Raw genomic sequence first — 16,526 nt, 5'->3', positions numbered from 1 at the left:
AAAATAATAATAAAAGTAATTAAAAAATAGGTCGTCATATAAATAAGGTCAGTGCACAAATTAGCTATGCCAACGATTAGACAATATTGCCGTGCAGAGTCTGTACTCATGAGCTATCAATTATCTTCGATGCGAGTACACACACAAGCTCTTGTGTGAGATCCTAACTGTTATCCAAGCTGTTAGATCGTTGGATCCACCGCAGAATCAATAAATCGGCAATCGATTCTTAGATATCACAATAGACTAATCAGAAATTTGTTTCGACACAGGGTGTCATTGGGCGTGTTATATTTTTGACAAATTGCATTCAACAAATTGACAGTAGTGAAGAAAAATATTTTTTATTATATTATATTTTAGACATAACAGAATCCTGAGGTATATATATAAAAAAAAAATATACGACCTAGATTAAAGGGCGTCCAAGTAAAATCAGAGCGTCAGATTATGTTGCCAAATTGAAGGGACAAGATAATAATTTGAGGGATGCGTAAATTGTCAAAAGAGTAGCAAGAGGTCGAACAAAAAAAAATATTTTATATAGACATTGGCCGGTAGCCAATCCCTTAAGGATTTGTTGCGTCTGAAATGTCTCTCTTCAAATACTCATTTCACTCGTTATGAGTTGAAAACGAAGGTCTGAATCTTTGTAATAAAAATACGAAAAAATATATAGAGGAAACCCGGGGCGAAATGGGAACATATTTTTTAAAAAAAAATTTTTTTTTAGACAATTATTTTTATATTGAGCATCTAGAGAAGGGTGGGGCAAAATGGACAGAGCAATGTATCAGCTATAAAATTCGCTAAAAGTTGTCTCCATCCCCCAGAATGGCCAACTTACCTCACTCTTTTTAGAAACCGTAAATAAAAATTTTTAGCCGAAAAAATATTCTCATTTTTTTTTAGATGTCTTTTATTAATAATTATATTTGTATTAATGTAATAGAAAAATTATAAGTAATAATTTATGTAATGAGGTAAATTTTAGATCGAGCATAATTAGAGGTATTATACAATCGGATGTTTTGATCTCGGCCATAATATTACTCTCGCGTTACGGGGGATATGATTAATCGCCGAGGCTTGTCATTATTGCTTTAACGATTTGACTAATCTCCTATGGCTTTGTCATTTTAGTAAACCCTTGACACGACTATAGACATATATATGTATATCGATAACGATACTGATCGGTTAAATACCAAATTTAACCGCCTGGAATTCCCTACGCTTTGATGATCGAAATATCTCACTCAAGGACATGATATCTCGTGATTAAATAATGACTGACCAAAATTGTACTCTGAGCATTCGCAAATATACGGATGTGGATAAGAGATATTTTTTGATGTTTTTACAAATTCATGCCAACATACAAGACGATAAATGTCTTTCTAAATAGAGACGGTTATGAATTATTTCATGAAAACGTTTTCGTCTTTTGAGAAATATATATATATATATATATATTTTTTTTTTTTTTTCGTTTAACTAAATTTTGCTTGAGGCTATTTTCGAAATCCTTGACCGGGTCACGTGTTTTTAAGACTAAAAAAAAATTTAAGTTTTATTAAAACTTTAAATTGGATGTCATATGGTTTATGCGCGGGTATGGAGAAATATATTATTCTACAGCAGGAATTATTATTTAGGTACTTTGATCAAACTTTCAAAAGTTACCATATGATACGACCTCGCGTATGATATACAATATACCCTTAGTTTACTATAACAAGTGTTGTGTAGCTTATTATTATACTATATATTTCATAGTGCACATAGAAAGATAGTGAGTGAGAGTAAGAGAGAGAGAGAGAGAGAGAGAAGGAGAGAGATATTTCATAAGGGGAGTGAAATATGTCACTCGTGTAAAATATAATGCGAATGCAAATCGTTGTAATTGGACCATAAATTTTACACAATGAAACAGCCGATAATTACTCATGGTGATTATTCTCAGTTTATGTTTACTAACAATTATTTATAATTTTTAATTTTAAATACCTACACCCACATGTAGGGCAAGGGCGGGCGAAACGGAACACTCCGAAAGTTGAATGAAAATTTTTTTTTTACAAATTTATTTTGAATCATCATTTAGGAATTTTATCATCATTTTCGTACATTTTTTTATTTTTGAATTTTTTTTTCAGGAATTTTTCACAACTCATTGTATTGCTGACTACGAAAAATACGTAAGGTATCATCTGCGCTATATTTAAATTTTATATAAATTATTTATCTTCAATAATTTTGTTTTTTTGCCATCTTTATTGCAAATATATTTTTTTACTTGGATAAAAAAAAATTTATCATAGTCATTTTTTTTTATCTTTTTTTTTTTTTGGTGGTCCGTTTTGCCCGCCCGGAAAAAAAATTTGTCTCTATGGCAAGTGGAAATTTGATTTAATTCAAATGGGAAAAAATACTAAATTCCTTGTATTCAAATGCACAAAAATTCATTATTTCCTTAGCGGTCCCATTTTTGGCGTCCTTCCCCTTCTCTTTAAAACTGAATATGAAAAATAGTAAATATTCATGTGCTAGTGAATATAATTAATTTACTTGTAGAGAGTATGTAATTTTACTAAACCTGAGTTTATAATTTTATTATTCAATATTTGTCTATTGTTGTATTCAAAAATTTTTTTTTATAAGTGGATTAAATTATTTATTCATAGCCAAATATATTAATGGAATTTAATAGATTGACTGTATTGGAAAAATGTTAATTATTTAATTTCACGTATGATAAAATGTTTGTAAGCTATAAAATCAATAGTATATTTAATAATTCATATTTTCAGACATTTATTGAGTGCACATCATTATGTCAAGGGTCATCATGAGCCATGAGGTTGCTGATTTTTTTTTTAATTAATAATTATTTTTTTATTAATGTTAATAATAATAATTCTATTAATTCAAATGACATAGCTCATAAAAAAAAATTAATGAGTAAAATTTCTTTCCGAAAAAAAATTTAGTAATGTATAAAAACATTTTTAAATAATAATTGAAAATATTTTAAATTAATAATTAATAAAAATATTCAGAATGAAAAATAAATATTTGGCTGCTAATGAAAATTTAAGAGATTTAAAATTGCTAAATAATGACTACTGGAAATTATCAGAATTACAAATAACCAATCAATGATTGATGGAAATTTTGACATTTAAATATTCATGTAATGTTATTTAGTTTTATATCACACTTGACATTTGTTGACAGTTATTACGATTAATTATAGAAATTCATAAGCTACTGAAGCTTATCTATTGATTTAAACCCACTACAATTATAATATATATCATTAGTCTCTTTGAAGTACTGTTTTTAAAAAGATCTCAGTTCTGATAATAAAGTATATGACATATGTGTGAAATAAGTAGCACCTCACCCTCATGATTACAGTATTCACTTCAACTTACACCCTAGTCACGAGAGCAAACAAATAATTTCCTCCACTCACCTACGGGTCGTGTAGTAAATTTATTCTACTTATATAAAAGTACTATTTTTGAATTTATACCACAACTTCTCAACTTTAATCATAATAACAATATATTTTTTTATTTTCATAATATTCTACTTTACAGAAACTCTTATAAACGGATTTATTTGCATTTCATTAATATAAATTATCAAATTTTTTTAATTATAAGTAAATTTCATTTTACTAATTAACTAATTAAATGTATCAAAGTGTATGACATACATTTTTTTTGTTTGTTCAAAAATTTTAACAGAGTATATATAAGAGAAGATAAGGTAATTTGACCCGTAGTTATTTTGAAAAGTAAAATTTTTTTTTTAAATTAGGAAGGCTGTTTAAAAAGCTGCTCTATTAAAGTAAGAACTGGAAATATAATTGTTTTTTTTAAATTAAACAAATGATTTGACTAAAATTCAGTGTCCAACTCATCAAATTATCGCATTAACTTAGTAGTTTAAAATTTCCAATTAATCGGCGCAGTCGTTTTAAAGATATTAAAAAAAACGTTTTTTAGCATTTATTTCTCGAACAAATAAACCGATTGAGATGGTTGAGGCGACAATCAACGCCTTTTTTTAAGTACTAGAGCTGATTAGATTTTGAAATCAATAGATTGAATCATTTCTGAGATATTTTGAAAAAACGAAAAAAAAAAAATTTATAGTTTTTTTGTATTTCTTCTACATCTTAGAGCCTAATTGATTGATCGATCTAAAATTTTTAGGAAAGTCGATGGTCAATGAGCTCTTTCAATTACCGCAAGAACCATTCTGATTGGTTTACTGGTTAAAAGGTTATAGCAAGTTTACACATACACACGCGCGCGCAAACAGGCACTCAGACGTCCATCGGAAAATGGTCAGAATATCTTCCTAAGATCTCAAAACGTCGACATCTGATATAAATACGATTTTCAAAAATCGGGGTAAAAACAATAACCGCGAATTTTTGATAATTTTCAATTTTCGTAGCGGGAAGTTTAAAATTTAAATATTCAACATAGAAAACAACTATTTTTTTAATACAAAAATTTTTGATATACTATCCTAGATAACAAATTTTACTTATCAAATTTGTTTTTACAAAACAGTCTCATTTTGCTCGATTTTGATTATTTATTAAAATATGAAAATTTAATAATTGACAAATTAATAATCATAATGAAGCATTAAAATTAATTGAATTATTTTCAATAACACTTAGTTAAAAAATAAGTAATATTTGAGTTTAAAATTTAACAAAATTTATAGCGAAAAAAAAAAAATTAATTTAAGAAATAAAAACTATGAAAAAATTTGATAGAAATCTTGTTGAAAAATTTAAAGCTTAAATACATCATTAATCTTTCTTGAATAGTGAGAAAGCTGGAGAGTAGAAAATGTAATAATCTTTTTCAAGTATTTTTTATTTTTCTTTTATTTTGTACTTTTTGTTTGTTTTTGTAAAGTCATCTTACATAAACACTGAAAAAAAATTAAAGCAAGAAAATAGAATTGTTTGAAAAAGAAATGGTGGGATGACGAATAAAAAAATGAAAAGTATGAAAAAAAACAATTTGAAATATAGAGTGTGAAATAAGGAAAGTGCACACAACAAGACATCTGAGCTAGACAGCAAGATTTCGGAATTTCAAGAGCAGACAATGAAGAATAGTTGCAATAATTTATATCCCGAAGCACAGAATATTGTACGAAAAGACCTTATATTTCACGTTTAAAAAAAAAACATATATAAATATATCTACACTATATCTTATTCATCTCTCATAGCCATAGTAAAAACCAATGCAATTGTTCCCATGAATATCAGATATAAAACCACTATAAACAAGCATTAAAACTGAAAAAAATCCCATTCTACTTTTTTTCCTACTCCTGAATGTCGAATATTTTTTACGATAAAAATTACGATCCAAAGGGTCACGATAATAAATTTTAAAAAATCGTCGGATTAAGGCAGTAACAAATTTACACATCCTATGAATACAATACATATTTTATTATTTTAAAAAATATGTGCAAAAAAAAAAAGACTTCTATGGATTTCTATTGCGTCAGTTAGATTTCAAAGCCGCGCTTCGACTATTTATATTTTTTCTATTACCCGTTTCGAAAGATTGCACAAAGTAAACACTAACCAAGTTTAATATTTATAAATATTTAACCAGATAAATTTAAAATACTGTGAAAATAAATTACTTAATAAAAAGCAAGAGAAATTTTTTTTTTATTATAAGGCTCTTTAGTAAAAAAAATTTTTTATTGCAGTTTTTTAACGACGTTAAAATAAATATTTAAATAACCTTCTATTGGTTTTTTTTTTGCTCTTTACTCTGCGCAAAAATAAAAGTATAATTTTTAATTGAGTTATTGGTATCAAGAGTAAAAATATTTGTATTTAAATATTTACTTCAGTTCTTCTGTGAAATTTTTTTTATTTTCAATTTTAGTCCTTAATTTTTTTTGTTCCTTACAATATTTAAATAAAAAAAAAAATTAATTAAATTTTACAGTAACGTTGAAAAAAAAATACTGAGAGCCTTTTAAATTTAAAAAAATAAAAATAAATAAACTTGTAATTATCAAAACTAGTTATAAATACATAAACTAAAATAACTAGACAAAAAATATCTCAATGAAATGATGATATAAAAATACCCGAGTTTAAAAAGTGTCACAAGAAAAGTAGAGGCTGTAATGTATATATATAAAGTGTAAAATAAATGCTGCATAATTTAAAAAATAAAAAAAGAAGTTTCTTAAGAAGATGGCAAATGGTAGATGAGTAGATGGGTAAAGTAGTGAATAAACGAAGGATATAATATAAGAGAGGGTTATTATATGAGGGTATGTGACTAGCCCAGTGACCGCAATGCCGTAGCCTTACTTATAGGTCACCAGTATAAGCATAACTAGTGTGTACACCTGTCGAGTAAGCACGTCAGCACACACCGGCAGATAAGTCTATACGTCACATTTCGACATGAAGCTTATATATATATATATATATATATATATATAGACAATCAGACAGACATTGAATTAACACGTTAGCCGTGATGAACCAAACAAGCTCTACACACATCAACAACGCACATCACACTATAATACACATGTTCATTGACATTATACTCTATATTCTTAACTCTTAACTCTATTTAATTATAATTACTATTATATCAAACAAACTTTTTTAATTATTTTTATTATATTTAGTTATAGAAGACTGGGGCGAAGAGGGATATCTGAGTAATTAATTCTTGTGGCTTGTGACCAAACTCAACTTAGTTTTTTCAATTATTTTTGTCAAACCTGTAGTTATTCTACAATGAATTTAATTTTTGTTTGAAATGACGATACTCTAAATTTTTTTTTTCGGTATTAATTACTGTAATACTTTTTTTACTTATACTCAACGAATATGATTCATTAGAATCTTGAATAAAATAATTTTTTTTAGAACACGTTAGCTATAGATAATTTTTTCTGACTTAAAATTTTTAAGGGTTCGTTAGTTGTTTTTAAATCCGAAAAAAAATTTCTTATTGCATTTTTTATACGGAAAAAAATGAACTATATGAATTGAGGACGACAAGTAGTATAATGACAAAGTGATCAGTAAATACTAGCATTAAATAAATTGAATTTTATAAATCGTAAGTGATACTTAAAAAAATTGACGACGGGTTATAATTTCAAACACTAATTTTTAAAGTTTACTTTTTTTCATGTCATCAAATTTTACTTCCATACTTCAATTTTGCTACAAATTTTATAATGAACTCCATACAATTAAAGAATGCTGAAGAAGCTGTTTATAAAATACATCACGCAAAATTTTACCTTTTTAGACCCCCTTCCCCCCCTCCATATTACGAAAACATATGCATAGAAATATTAAAATATTTACAAATATGAAACTAATTACTTTCTATCGTAACAAAAAAAAAAAATTTTTTTTTAAATCGAGAGTAAAATTTGAAAAATTGTTAGATGAGTTGCGAACGTCACACCTCCCCCCCCCCCCCCTCCGTAAGTGCGAATGTATTTTAAGAACGGCCACGAATAACAATTTTATTAGATTAGACCATCGTGTCACAACTCTACTTATATGTCCGTACCTTTATATATTTTAATAAATGAATAAATATAATGTATGCTAAAAGACCCGCGCTATTTAGGTAAAACCAGAGCTGGGTATAAAATATGTATTATGCACCAGTAGACACCGGAAATGCCTGTTGGCTTATAATGTTTATGTTCTAGTGAAAAATTCTAATGTGGGCGCCATAAATATACATAAAAATAAAAATAAATAGTATGTATTGTGTGATAAGACAATAAATAAAATAACCAGAGTAATTAACATAACACAAAATTATAAATTTAAAATGAAAACACGCGATTTGTATAAAATAAGTCTTGGAAAAGTATGCGTTTAAAAAAATTTAGAATAATGCTTTCGTGTAAGAAGACCGAGTGTGGTTAATGTAGAAAAGAAGGGGTGGGAATGAATCGATAGTTAAATTTATGTCTCTGTTGTTGGGTTAAAGTAATAGGAATTACGTGAAAGTATTGCAAAATATTATTTCATGGTTACTTTTACGATTTTGTTAATAAATGGCAGACACGTGAATTTTAAAAATGTTTCTGAGGATTTGGGTGTTGGTGAGAGAAGAGGAAGGAGAGTCAAGAGATTGAGAAGACTCGACTAGACAAGCACGAGAGGAAACACACCCTAGCACCTGTTGATCCTGCGATTAAAGTTTGAAGGAAAAGTGACCGTCAGTCCCTTGGTAATTTTTAAATTTAAAAGGGATAATTATTTTATGTATTAATTATTACAGTACAGATTAATAGTTTTTATGTGAATGTTTATCGGTATGATTTGATAATGATTAGGTATAAATTTAATTATACACAGAAAAAAAGAATTTCTTGACGCAAAAAATTTCTTAGAGCAAGTAAAAATTTTCTTGGGGTAAGTAAAAATTATTTGCGTCAAAAAATCTTTTTTTTTTGTATAGAGTAATTTTGGGAGACTATTAATACAGGAAAATTTTTTGTTAATTAAATTTGAAGCTTCTTTTTAATAAAAAATGTGTGATATTGAAATGATTCTAAAGTTAACAGACAATTAATAATTTTCAGATTTTTATTGTCAACAAATCAATTAAAAAAAAAAAAAATGCACATGTAGAAAATTTTAAAAACTACAGGTGCAATTTTTGAATAAAGTAAAAAAATTATCAGACGTTGGCTAACTTCAGTATCATGATATTGAACTCTTTCAACAATAAAATAAAATTTAAATTTATTTGTGACAATCTGTCAAGTGTAATAAAGCTCAAAATAATATTATTCTTGTATGAAATATATTTAAAGCTTACAAATAATAAAGTAGGATAAGTTACTGCTCCTGACTTTCTTTAGATTTGTTAAATCTTAATTTGGGTAACTTCAGTGACGGTCGTAAAGGATCAAATTTAAATATTCATAAATTATAAATTATAAACGCGGTGTAATTTTGAGGAATAAGTAAATTTTATGACTGGTTTGGCTCCGTTATTTTCAATGAAAAACATTTTAAGAAACCTACTGAAGATAACTTATGATTATGTGCAATCAGGTCAGACGTCATCGCATCAATTAATACTCAATAATTATTATTTATTTGTACTAATTTCTGATAAACGAATTTTGAAATTTTTTAAAATTTTTGATTGAAAGTGCAAATAAAATTAATAAGTGATAAAAAATTATTCAGCTAGCTGTGATCTAAGTGCGATTTTCAAGTTGTCTATGCAAGATTATTTAAGAAATAAAACTGACGTAAATTTTCTAAAAATAAATGACAGTTTTAAAAATACTCCTAATAAATTGAAACATTTTTAACTGTCTCTATTTTTTCAGAGTGAAATTTTTTATACGACAACGATCAATGTAATGATTCTTCATGTCTGCTACATAAAATCTTACAGAACCATATAGAAATGTTGTAAGCGAGTTTTTAGAAAGCGTTTAAAAAATAACTCAAGTGCTCTATTCGTACTAAAAAAAAAAAAACTAGCTTTAGTATACGATTCGAGCGTCGTAAAAAAAATTTATATTTTTAAAAATGAAATTAATAAAATTTCAGAGTAGGGAGATGATAATAATCGTAAAATTACAGGTGATATATGAGAAAACTCACCCAAGAGTGGTCATTGTAACGATGGTGTACCAGAATGCCGCAGGTATGGAAGTGAAGTTGGTACCCTCGACATTTTTTTCAGCGTAAAACATAACGGTGGCAAATATTATGATGGCCATGGCAAGTGAGAACACAAGGAACCCAAGTTCAGATGCGCATGACTTCAATGTGTAGCCGAGGATCCTTAGACCCTGGGAGTGACGTGAAAACTTGAAAATACGAAATACACGGAAGACACGTAATGTAACAAATGCCCCCGAGACATCGTCGTTGTCGGTGATACCAAGGCCAATGTAGTAGGGTAAAATAGCAACCACGTCAATTATCGACATTACTGACCGTGCAAATTTACATCTACTCGGGGCTGCAAATAACCTCAATAAATATTCAGCAGTGAATATCATAACACATGCGGTATCAAGACAAAAGAAAACAATTTTATATCGTTCACCACATGATAGTGTACCAGCGCGTCCAGGGCGCGCCCCGCAAGGCACCGTCTCGACGACGTTTGCCAACACACTTACGGCTATGAAAAATCCCGTAACGTAATAAAATACAAGCGCGGCTGTGGATATATGGGGATTTTCAAATGCCCGCCACATTTTCTGTCTTATGTCTGTGAGCTGTTGCAAATTTTGTTCGCCATTTTCGCTCAATTTGTCGTCCATCAACCGCTCAGCGTTTTCGCGCTTGCGGTCCCGGTAGTCTTCGTAACAACAGTCGCCAATAACGTCGGGGAGAATGCCGAAAAACGCGAGCTCCTCGTCATAGCTAGTCAGACACTCGTGCTTCGGGTAGTGGAGCTTTCCCGTTCTGTAATAGTTTAATATATGTCGAAATATATCCGGGTCCCTATCGAAGAAGTACTCTTTGCTGTCCTCGTCGTAAAAGAACTCACGTTCATTTGAACCGAGGAGAGTGTCGGGATACTTCTCGAGGGTATTGCGCCACGTCTCGAAACGACGACCACTGACATTTATAAGGAGCTTCTCGTCATCAGCTTTCCGTCTGTTTTTGGGTATCGGCGGTGGTGGCAGTGGGTGTGTGGCGATCGGCACCCAACCGATCGCCGCCGCGCGGGCAAACGGCAGCCAAGCTGCCACCGAGGCCATATTTGACGGTGGAATAACGCTGGTAAATTACTTTTAAACCCTTGTTCCCTCAACGTCAATTATTTACTACTAATTATTTATTATTTTTTATTACTCAATTTATTTATCTAATATCCCTTTTTATATTTGTTTTATTTTCTGTACCGATTGGCCTTAGCTCAATGTCACTAATAAACCGATAGACATCATCACGTCACAGTCACGCCGATTTAACACAAATGAACACTGAACGTTTATTGCAACCCTTTAGATCTCTATTACCCCAATCTTGTTGATGATGATGCTGACGCTGATAATTATTGCAGTAGCAATTGTTAAATTGATAGTGATCTATTGGACAAATATTACAGTGATGCCGACGACGACGACGGCGGCTTGTAATCCGCAAGTCGCAGCCCGGCATCCTCCGTAAACAATCAATCGTGTGTTAAACCCTGGCTGTACTCACGAGGCTTTAGATAACCTCGAGTACAAACGTGACAGGAACAGCCGCACACGCGGCACTGCCGGGCAATCACGCTTTGGCAACGTGCCCTCCAGCATCATCGTCATCATCATCTTCTTCCTCCTCGTCGTCTCCATCGTCATCACCGATGATACTCCGATGCAGCAAACTCCGTAGTCCACAAATATAAACTCATAAACCTGTCAGTTGCTTATCACTTGATATCCTTACACGCTCAGTCCTCTTCTGTCTCTCCCTCTTTTCTACTTGTCTATTTTAAATTACATCCACTGAGCTTTACTGTAAATACATAATTGATTAAGTATTTTTTCGTATCAAGTAAAAAATAAAAGATAACTTGTTATCTAGACGACACACGATGCCAATATTCCCGGCACACGATCTGATGATTCTCGGTCAGCATGTCTACCCACTTGCCACTTGTTTTTCTCTATGCCTGCCAAAATTAGCTGGTACACACAATATCAAATATATGACTAATAAAAATAAATAAAAATATAAAATAGTCTTGGTCGCACTTGCCCAGTCAATAATAGATCAATAATTATTTTAAAATGGAATCGAATTTTTAAAATCACAAATCACGTAGCTGTCGCCCGGATCTGACCTTGACCGAGGCTCCTCCTGGAGCATATTTAACCTGCGGACGTACCTGCGTCCGATTATATACATATATCTATAAATATATGTACATATATATGTATGTTGGTGTAATGGAGCACAGGGTTCTCACAACAGCAAGTGTCTTGAGTGTTTTCCGATAACACCAACAACAATAATCCTCCTATAATTGTCAAGCACTCGATCGTGTCCTCGCGTCTGTTGTCGCCGCCGCCTGCTACTCTACTCTAGTAGCGTAGTGTAGTTCTAGTACAGTAGTTTAGTCTAGTGCTCTCACGGTGCTTTCGTCAGCCCGTGGGAGATCGCACTGGCACTGACGCAGAGCCGGACACACGAGCGCGCGCGTAAAAGACCCGACGAGCTTCTCACTTTTCTACTCCTCCTTCTCCACGGGTCTTCTTCACCACCACCTTCTATACTTCCACTTCTACCTCTACCCTCACTACATAGAGCCCGAGCTTTTGCTCTAGCTTCTTCATCCTGCTACTGTACTCTCTATACAGCTCAGATCGACCCTCCCGTTCCTCTAACAGCAAAAGCTCATACGGTACCTATATGACGTACTCATTTATACAAATACGCATATATATACATATACATATACATATATAAATATTGTGTAAAAGCCCACTGATAAATGTCTACGAGCTTTTACTCTGTACCTCTTTCTCTTTAAAAAAAAAATAACAACATACAGATCAAGATATAGATATAAATAACACGAGACTGCTTGGCTTTTTAAACCGGCATGTGAGCTTATTTTCAGAGTTTCTATTCTACATAACACGAGACAACTCACTATACTATTTACAGTACAATTGTCCTTGCTAGTAAAATTTAAATCAAATAAGACTTGCGATTTTTTTTACCAATTCCTCAGACGATTTTTAAAAATTTATTTAAAAAATGACAACTGATCATTGATGTAGATGACAATAAATATGTGACTTTGGTGTAAATGAATAAATATTATTATTAATTACAACAAAGCCCGGCTTTATTCTCGATAGAATAAAGCTCAGAGGCAAAAAGCACGCTGGCAAGCTCATAGAACACGTTCCCGTGGCGAACCGACTTGCCACGCAAGTTGGACCTCTACCTAGCCAAAGTCCAAATTGATTTTTACGAGCCGGGAGCGCAGTGGCGACGCACGGCGTCTCGACGCCGCAACGATTCCGTTACCTGGGCAACACGAGGTTCTGAGTGACGTCATGCGCCGCCACCCGGTTTTACACATCATCCGGTGCTCTCTACTCATCCTCAATCCCTCTCTCCTCTATTATATTCTATCCTATTCTATCCTCTATACTAGATATTCCAATCCGTTTGTGTCGATCCTCCCCTTACCCGTGTACGAGAGCTTTCGCTTGAGCTTTACCCAGTACTACATTACATATTACACACGCTGTTATATCAGTACAGTCTACAGTAGTTACTGCTGATATGACGCTCGATCATTTTCCTTTCACAGCAAGGGAGTAAAGAAATAAAAAGAAAAGCAGAAAAAAAAAACGTCATCGTAAAAAGAATGAGACCCTTCAGAATATTCTCAGTTACTCTTCGGTTCAAATCCCTAATGACTCGCCTCTTTTTCATCACCATCTCTCCCTTAATTTTTCTCTCTTTCTTCCAGCCCCTCTCTCAGTCGGCATCCCTTGTTTCCCTTTACTGTCGTATTTTTTATATCGCTTGTTATATATCTCTGACATTTACTGAACCCTAACGCAAATTTTTTTTACAGAAATAATTTTTTTTGGCTTATTGATGGATCATTTTTATGTTTTTTTACTCCCTATTACGGCGAGTTTTTGATTGAAAGGAAGATTAATTTGTTGGTTCTGAATTTAGTTTGTAAGCCAGTCTGTGAAAATGATGATGCGCTTATTTTTTAAAAATAAGAGAGAAAATAATAAAAATAAAGTAAATTTAGGCCGCTAATGAACACCGTTGGTACAAACTCGGAATATGAGTGGCTTTTCATCCTGGCTGCAATACCGACTTGAGGGTTATGAGCCACTGACTCAAACACCACTTTAAGCTCCACCACTTCCAAAAGCTACGAATTATACCGAGTACTTTTTTCTTTGTTTATTATTTTTTTAATTCTGTGCTTTGCTCTCGGGTTTTTGTTTTTATCGTGTCTACTCTATTTACAGATTTTACCGCGAAAAAAAATTTTTTATTATAAAATTATTTCCCCAAATTAAGACCGAGAGAATGTCAGAAAAAAAAAAAAAACAATAAATTTTTTTTAATTGATCAGTAAATTAAATTCTTGTTAAAAAAAAAATCAATTATTAATAATATGAATAAAAAATATTTATGAGTTAAAATATTAACTGATTATTACCCCCATGAAAAAAATTTATGTTAAAATATAAAAAATATATATTTTTCATATTTAAAAAATACATAAAAAACAAAAATATGTATAAAAAATATATTTTAAAGATTTAACTTTTGGCTGATTTTTGTATATATTTTAAATATATTAAAAATATGTCTTAGAGTACATAAAAAATATATAATTATAAAAATATAAAAAATGTATTTTTTTTTCTAAGTTGCTGATTAAAATAAAAATATATTTTCTATATTTTGTATTTGTATTTTTCATATATTTGAAATATATATATTTTTTATATTTTTATATATGTATTTTTTATATATTCTAAGTTATATTTAAAATACATTTAAAATATATACGAAAATTAGCCGAAAGTTAGCTATTTAAAATATATATTTTCGACATATTTTTTATTTACTTATATATTTTCTAAATATTTTTTTTAAATGAAAAATAAATTTTTTTCATGGGAGTAAGGATTTGTTTTAATAAATAAAGTTTATTACTCGAAAGTTATTATGAATTGTGTGCTGCGAGGGAGAAAATCCATTCAAACGAATCTTTTGAATTAACGCGAAATTTTTAAGCTAAAGAGAAAGTAGAGGAAGAAGAATAAATAAAAATAGTTGTTGCAATGACGAGCGGTTGCGCGAACTGGGTTAACAACTTGAAGATTTAAGAGCGCAGCATTGTCCCGTGTCTTGTCATCGAGACGCTAAAAAAATATGGGAACACAAGGGGAAGATGAAGTTGAAGTGGTTGTGAGCGAAATGTTGTGTTAGACTGTCATTAATTTAACGAGAATAACTTTAAGTATATCGTTGTATTATTCCCCGTAGCATGTAAGCGAAAAGGGTAGAGAGAGAATGGAAAAATAAAATAAATATTTTCTTCACCAGTCATTTCGTATTCTTCCACGAGGAAAAACACAGGCTGGTGCTTTAATTTACAGACGAATAGACGCTGAAAATGCTGTTGTAAAATTTTCCATCGTAAAACTTATACTTTAATCCAACGGATTTATAACTAAAGCACGATATAATACCTCATATTATATACTTTAGCTATAGTTGGCTTTTTTTATATATATTACAACCAAATCTCGATAATCCCTATAATAAAAAAGTTAATAAAGCACTTGAACGATTGAAAACCCCGCGCTTTGGTTGAATTTTTTTTTATTACTTTTTAATTTTATTGTTGCTAAGTTTTTTACTGCGAAATAATAAATTTTTCCGGTGGTTGATGGAACTACAAATTATGTCTAGTATTTTTGATAACGATCTATTGTTATATCGTTAGTTTTATTTGAATTTGTAATTCTTAACTTGGTGCTGTGTAATTCAAATTCGTTTTACCGGGCACTAAGTATTTGAGTTTTACTATAAAAAGACTTTTTTTTAAGTTAACTTTTCAGTTGACAAGTTTTTAAAAAATTAAATCCTTACTTTTGTTATGACGACTTTTTTTTTGTAAAGTGGCTTTCATCTTAATTAATTAATTAAATTTAATATTTTACTTTAATTAAAAAAATGTTTCTTTCAATTAAAAATTAAACTACAAGTTACAACAATACAATTAGGACGGAAGTAATAAAATAATATTTAAGTACAACTAGTGAAAACATTAAATTCTGTACTTTTCAAAAGCTAATTTATGAATTTATATAATTACACTGTAAAAAATTTGTGGAGTGAACGCAGAATGGATGATTTTTTATTTATTTAATTCTCTTGGAGTAAATTTCACTCCGGAGGAGTTTAAGAAAATATTAATTATTAAAAAAATTACTAATATAGTGAGCTTAGGTCTTTGATATTTTGACATTTATATTGAGTACGGAAATATTTTGATTTTTAAACATTATAAGCAGCTGATAATAAAATTTTAACAAATATAATTCCACTGAGTCACAAACTGTCTTATGACTTATATCAACCATACCATGAGATAAAATTTCATATTGTGCCGAAATATAAAATATTCCCATAAAAACTATGCCACTAGCTATTCAATAATTTAATATTTTCACTATGGATTATACATATGAAATTATAATTTAGTGAGTTACAAAAACATTTTATAAATTAAAAACATAATATTTTAAGTTTAATTATTAATATCTGAATGAATCATTTATTGAAATAATTATGTTTCTAATTAACAGCTGTTTCTACTAAATATAATTTTATTCAAGTATCAAAACTCCGGATCGGAGTGAAGGCGGATTGAAATAAAATCGCGACACTCCGAAATCACTCCACTCATAAAAAAATCCTT

At 30.3% G+C, this 16,526-nt stretch overlaps 1 protein-coding gene across 2 annotated transcripts in view; it reads right to left on the bottom strand.

Annotated features, from left to right (window-relative positions):
* The window catches only part of LOC103580677 (potassium voltage-gated channel protein Shal), a 113,071-nt gene extending 102,259 nt beyond the window's left edge, over positions 1 to 10,812 (bottom strand). For both annotated transcript variants that reach the window (XM_008562519.2, XM_008562521.2), the window contains exon 1: positions 9,698 to 10,812. In XM_008562519.2, coding sequence (XP_008560741.1) covers positions 9,698 to 10,812 — 1,115 coding nt within the window. The remainder of the gene's footprint in view (positions 1 to 9,697) is intronic.
* Between the last annotated feature and the right edge of the window lie 5,714 nt (positions 10,813 to 16,526).

The sequence above is a fragment of the Microplitis demolitor genome, chromosome 3, assembly GCF_026212275.2.
Source record: "Microplitis demolitor isolate Queensland-Clemson2020A chromosome 3, iyMicDemo2.1a, whole genome shotgun sequence".
In the NCBI taxonomy this organism is placed as follows: domain Eukaryota; kingdom Metazoa; phylum Arthropoda; class Insecta; order Hymenoptera; family Braconidae; genus Microplitis; species Microplitis demolitor.
This window is presented reverse-complemented; position numbering and strand designations above follow the sequence as displayed.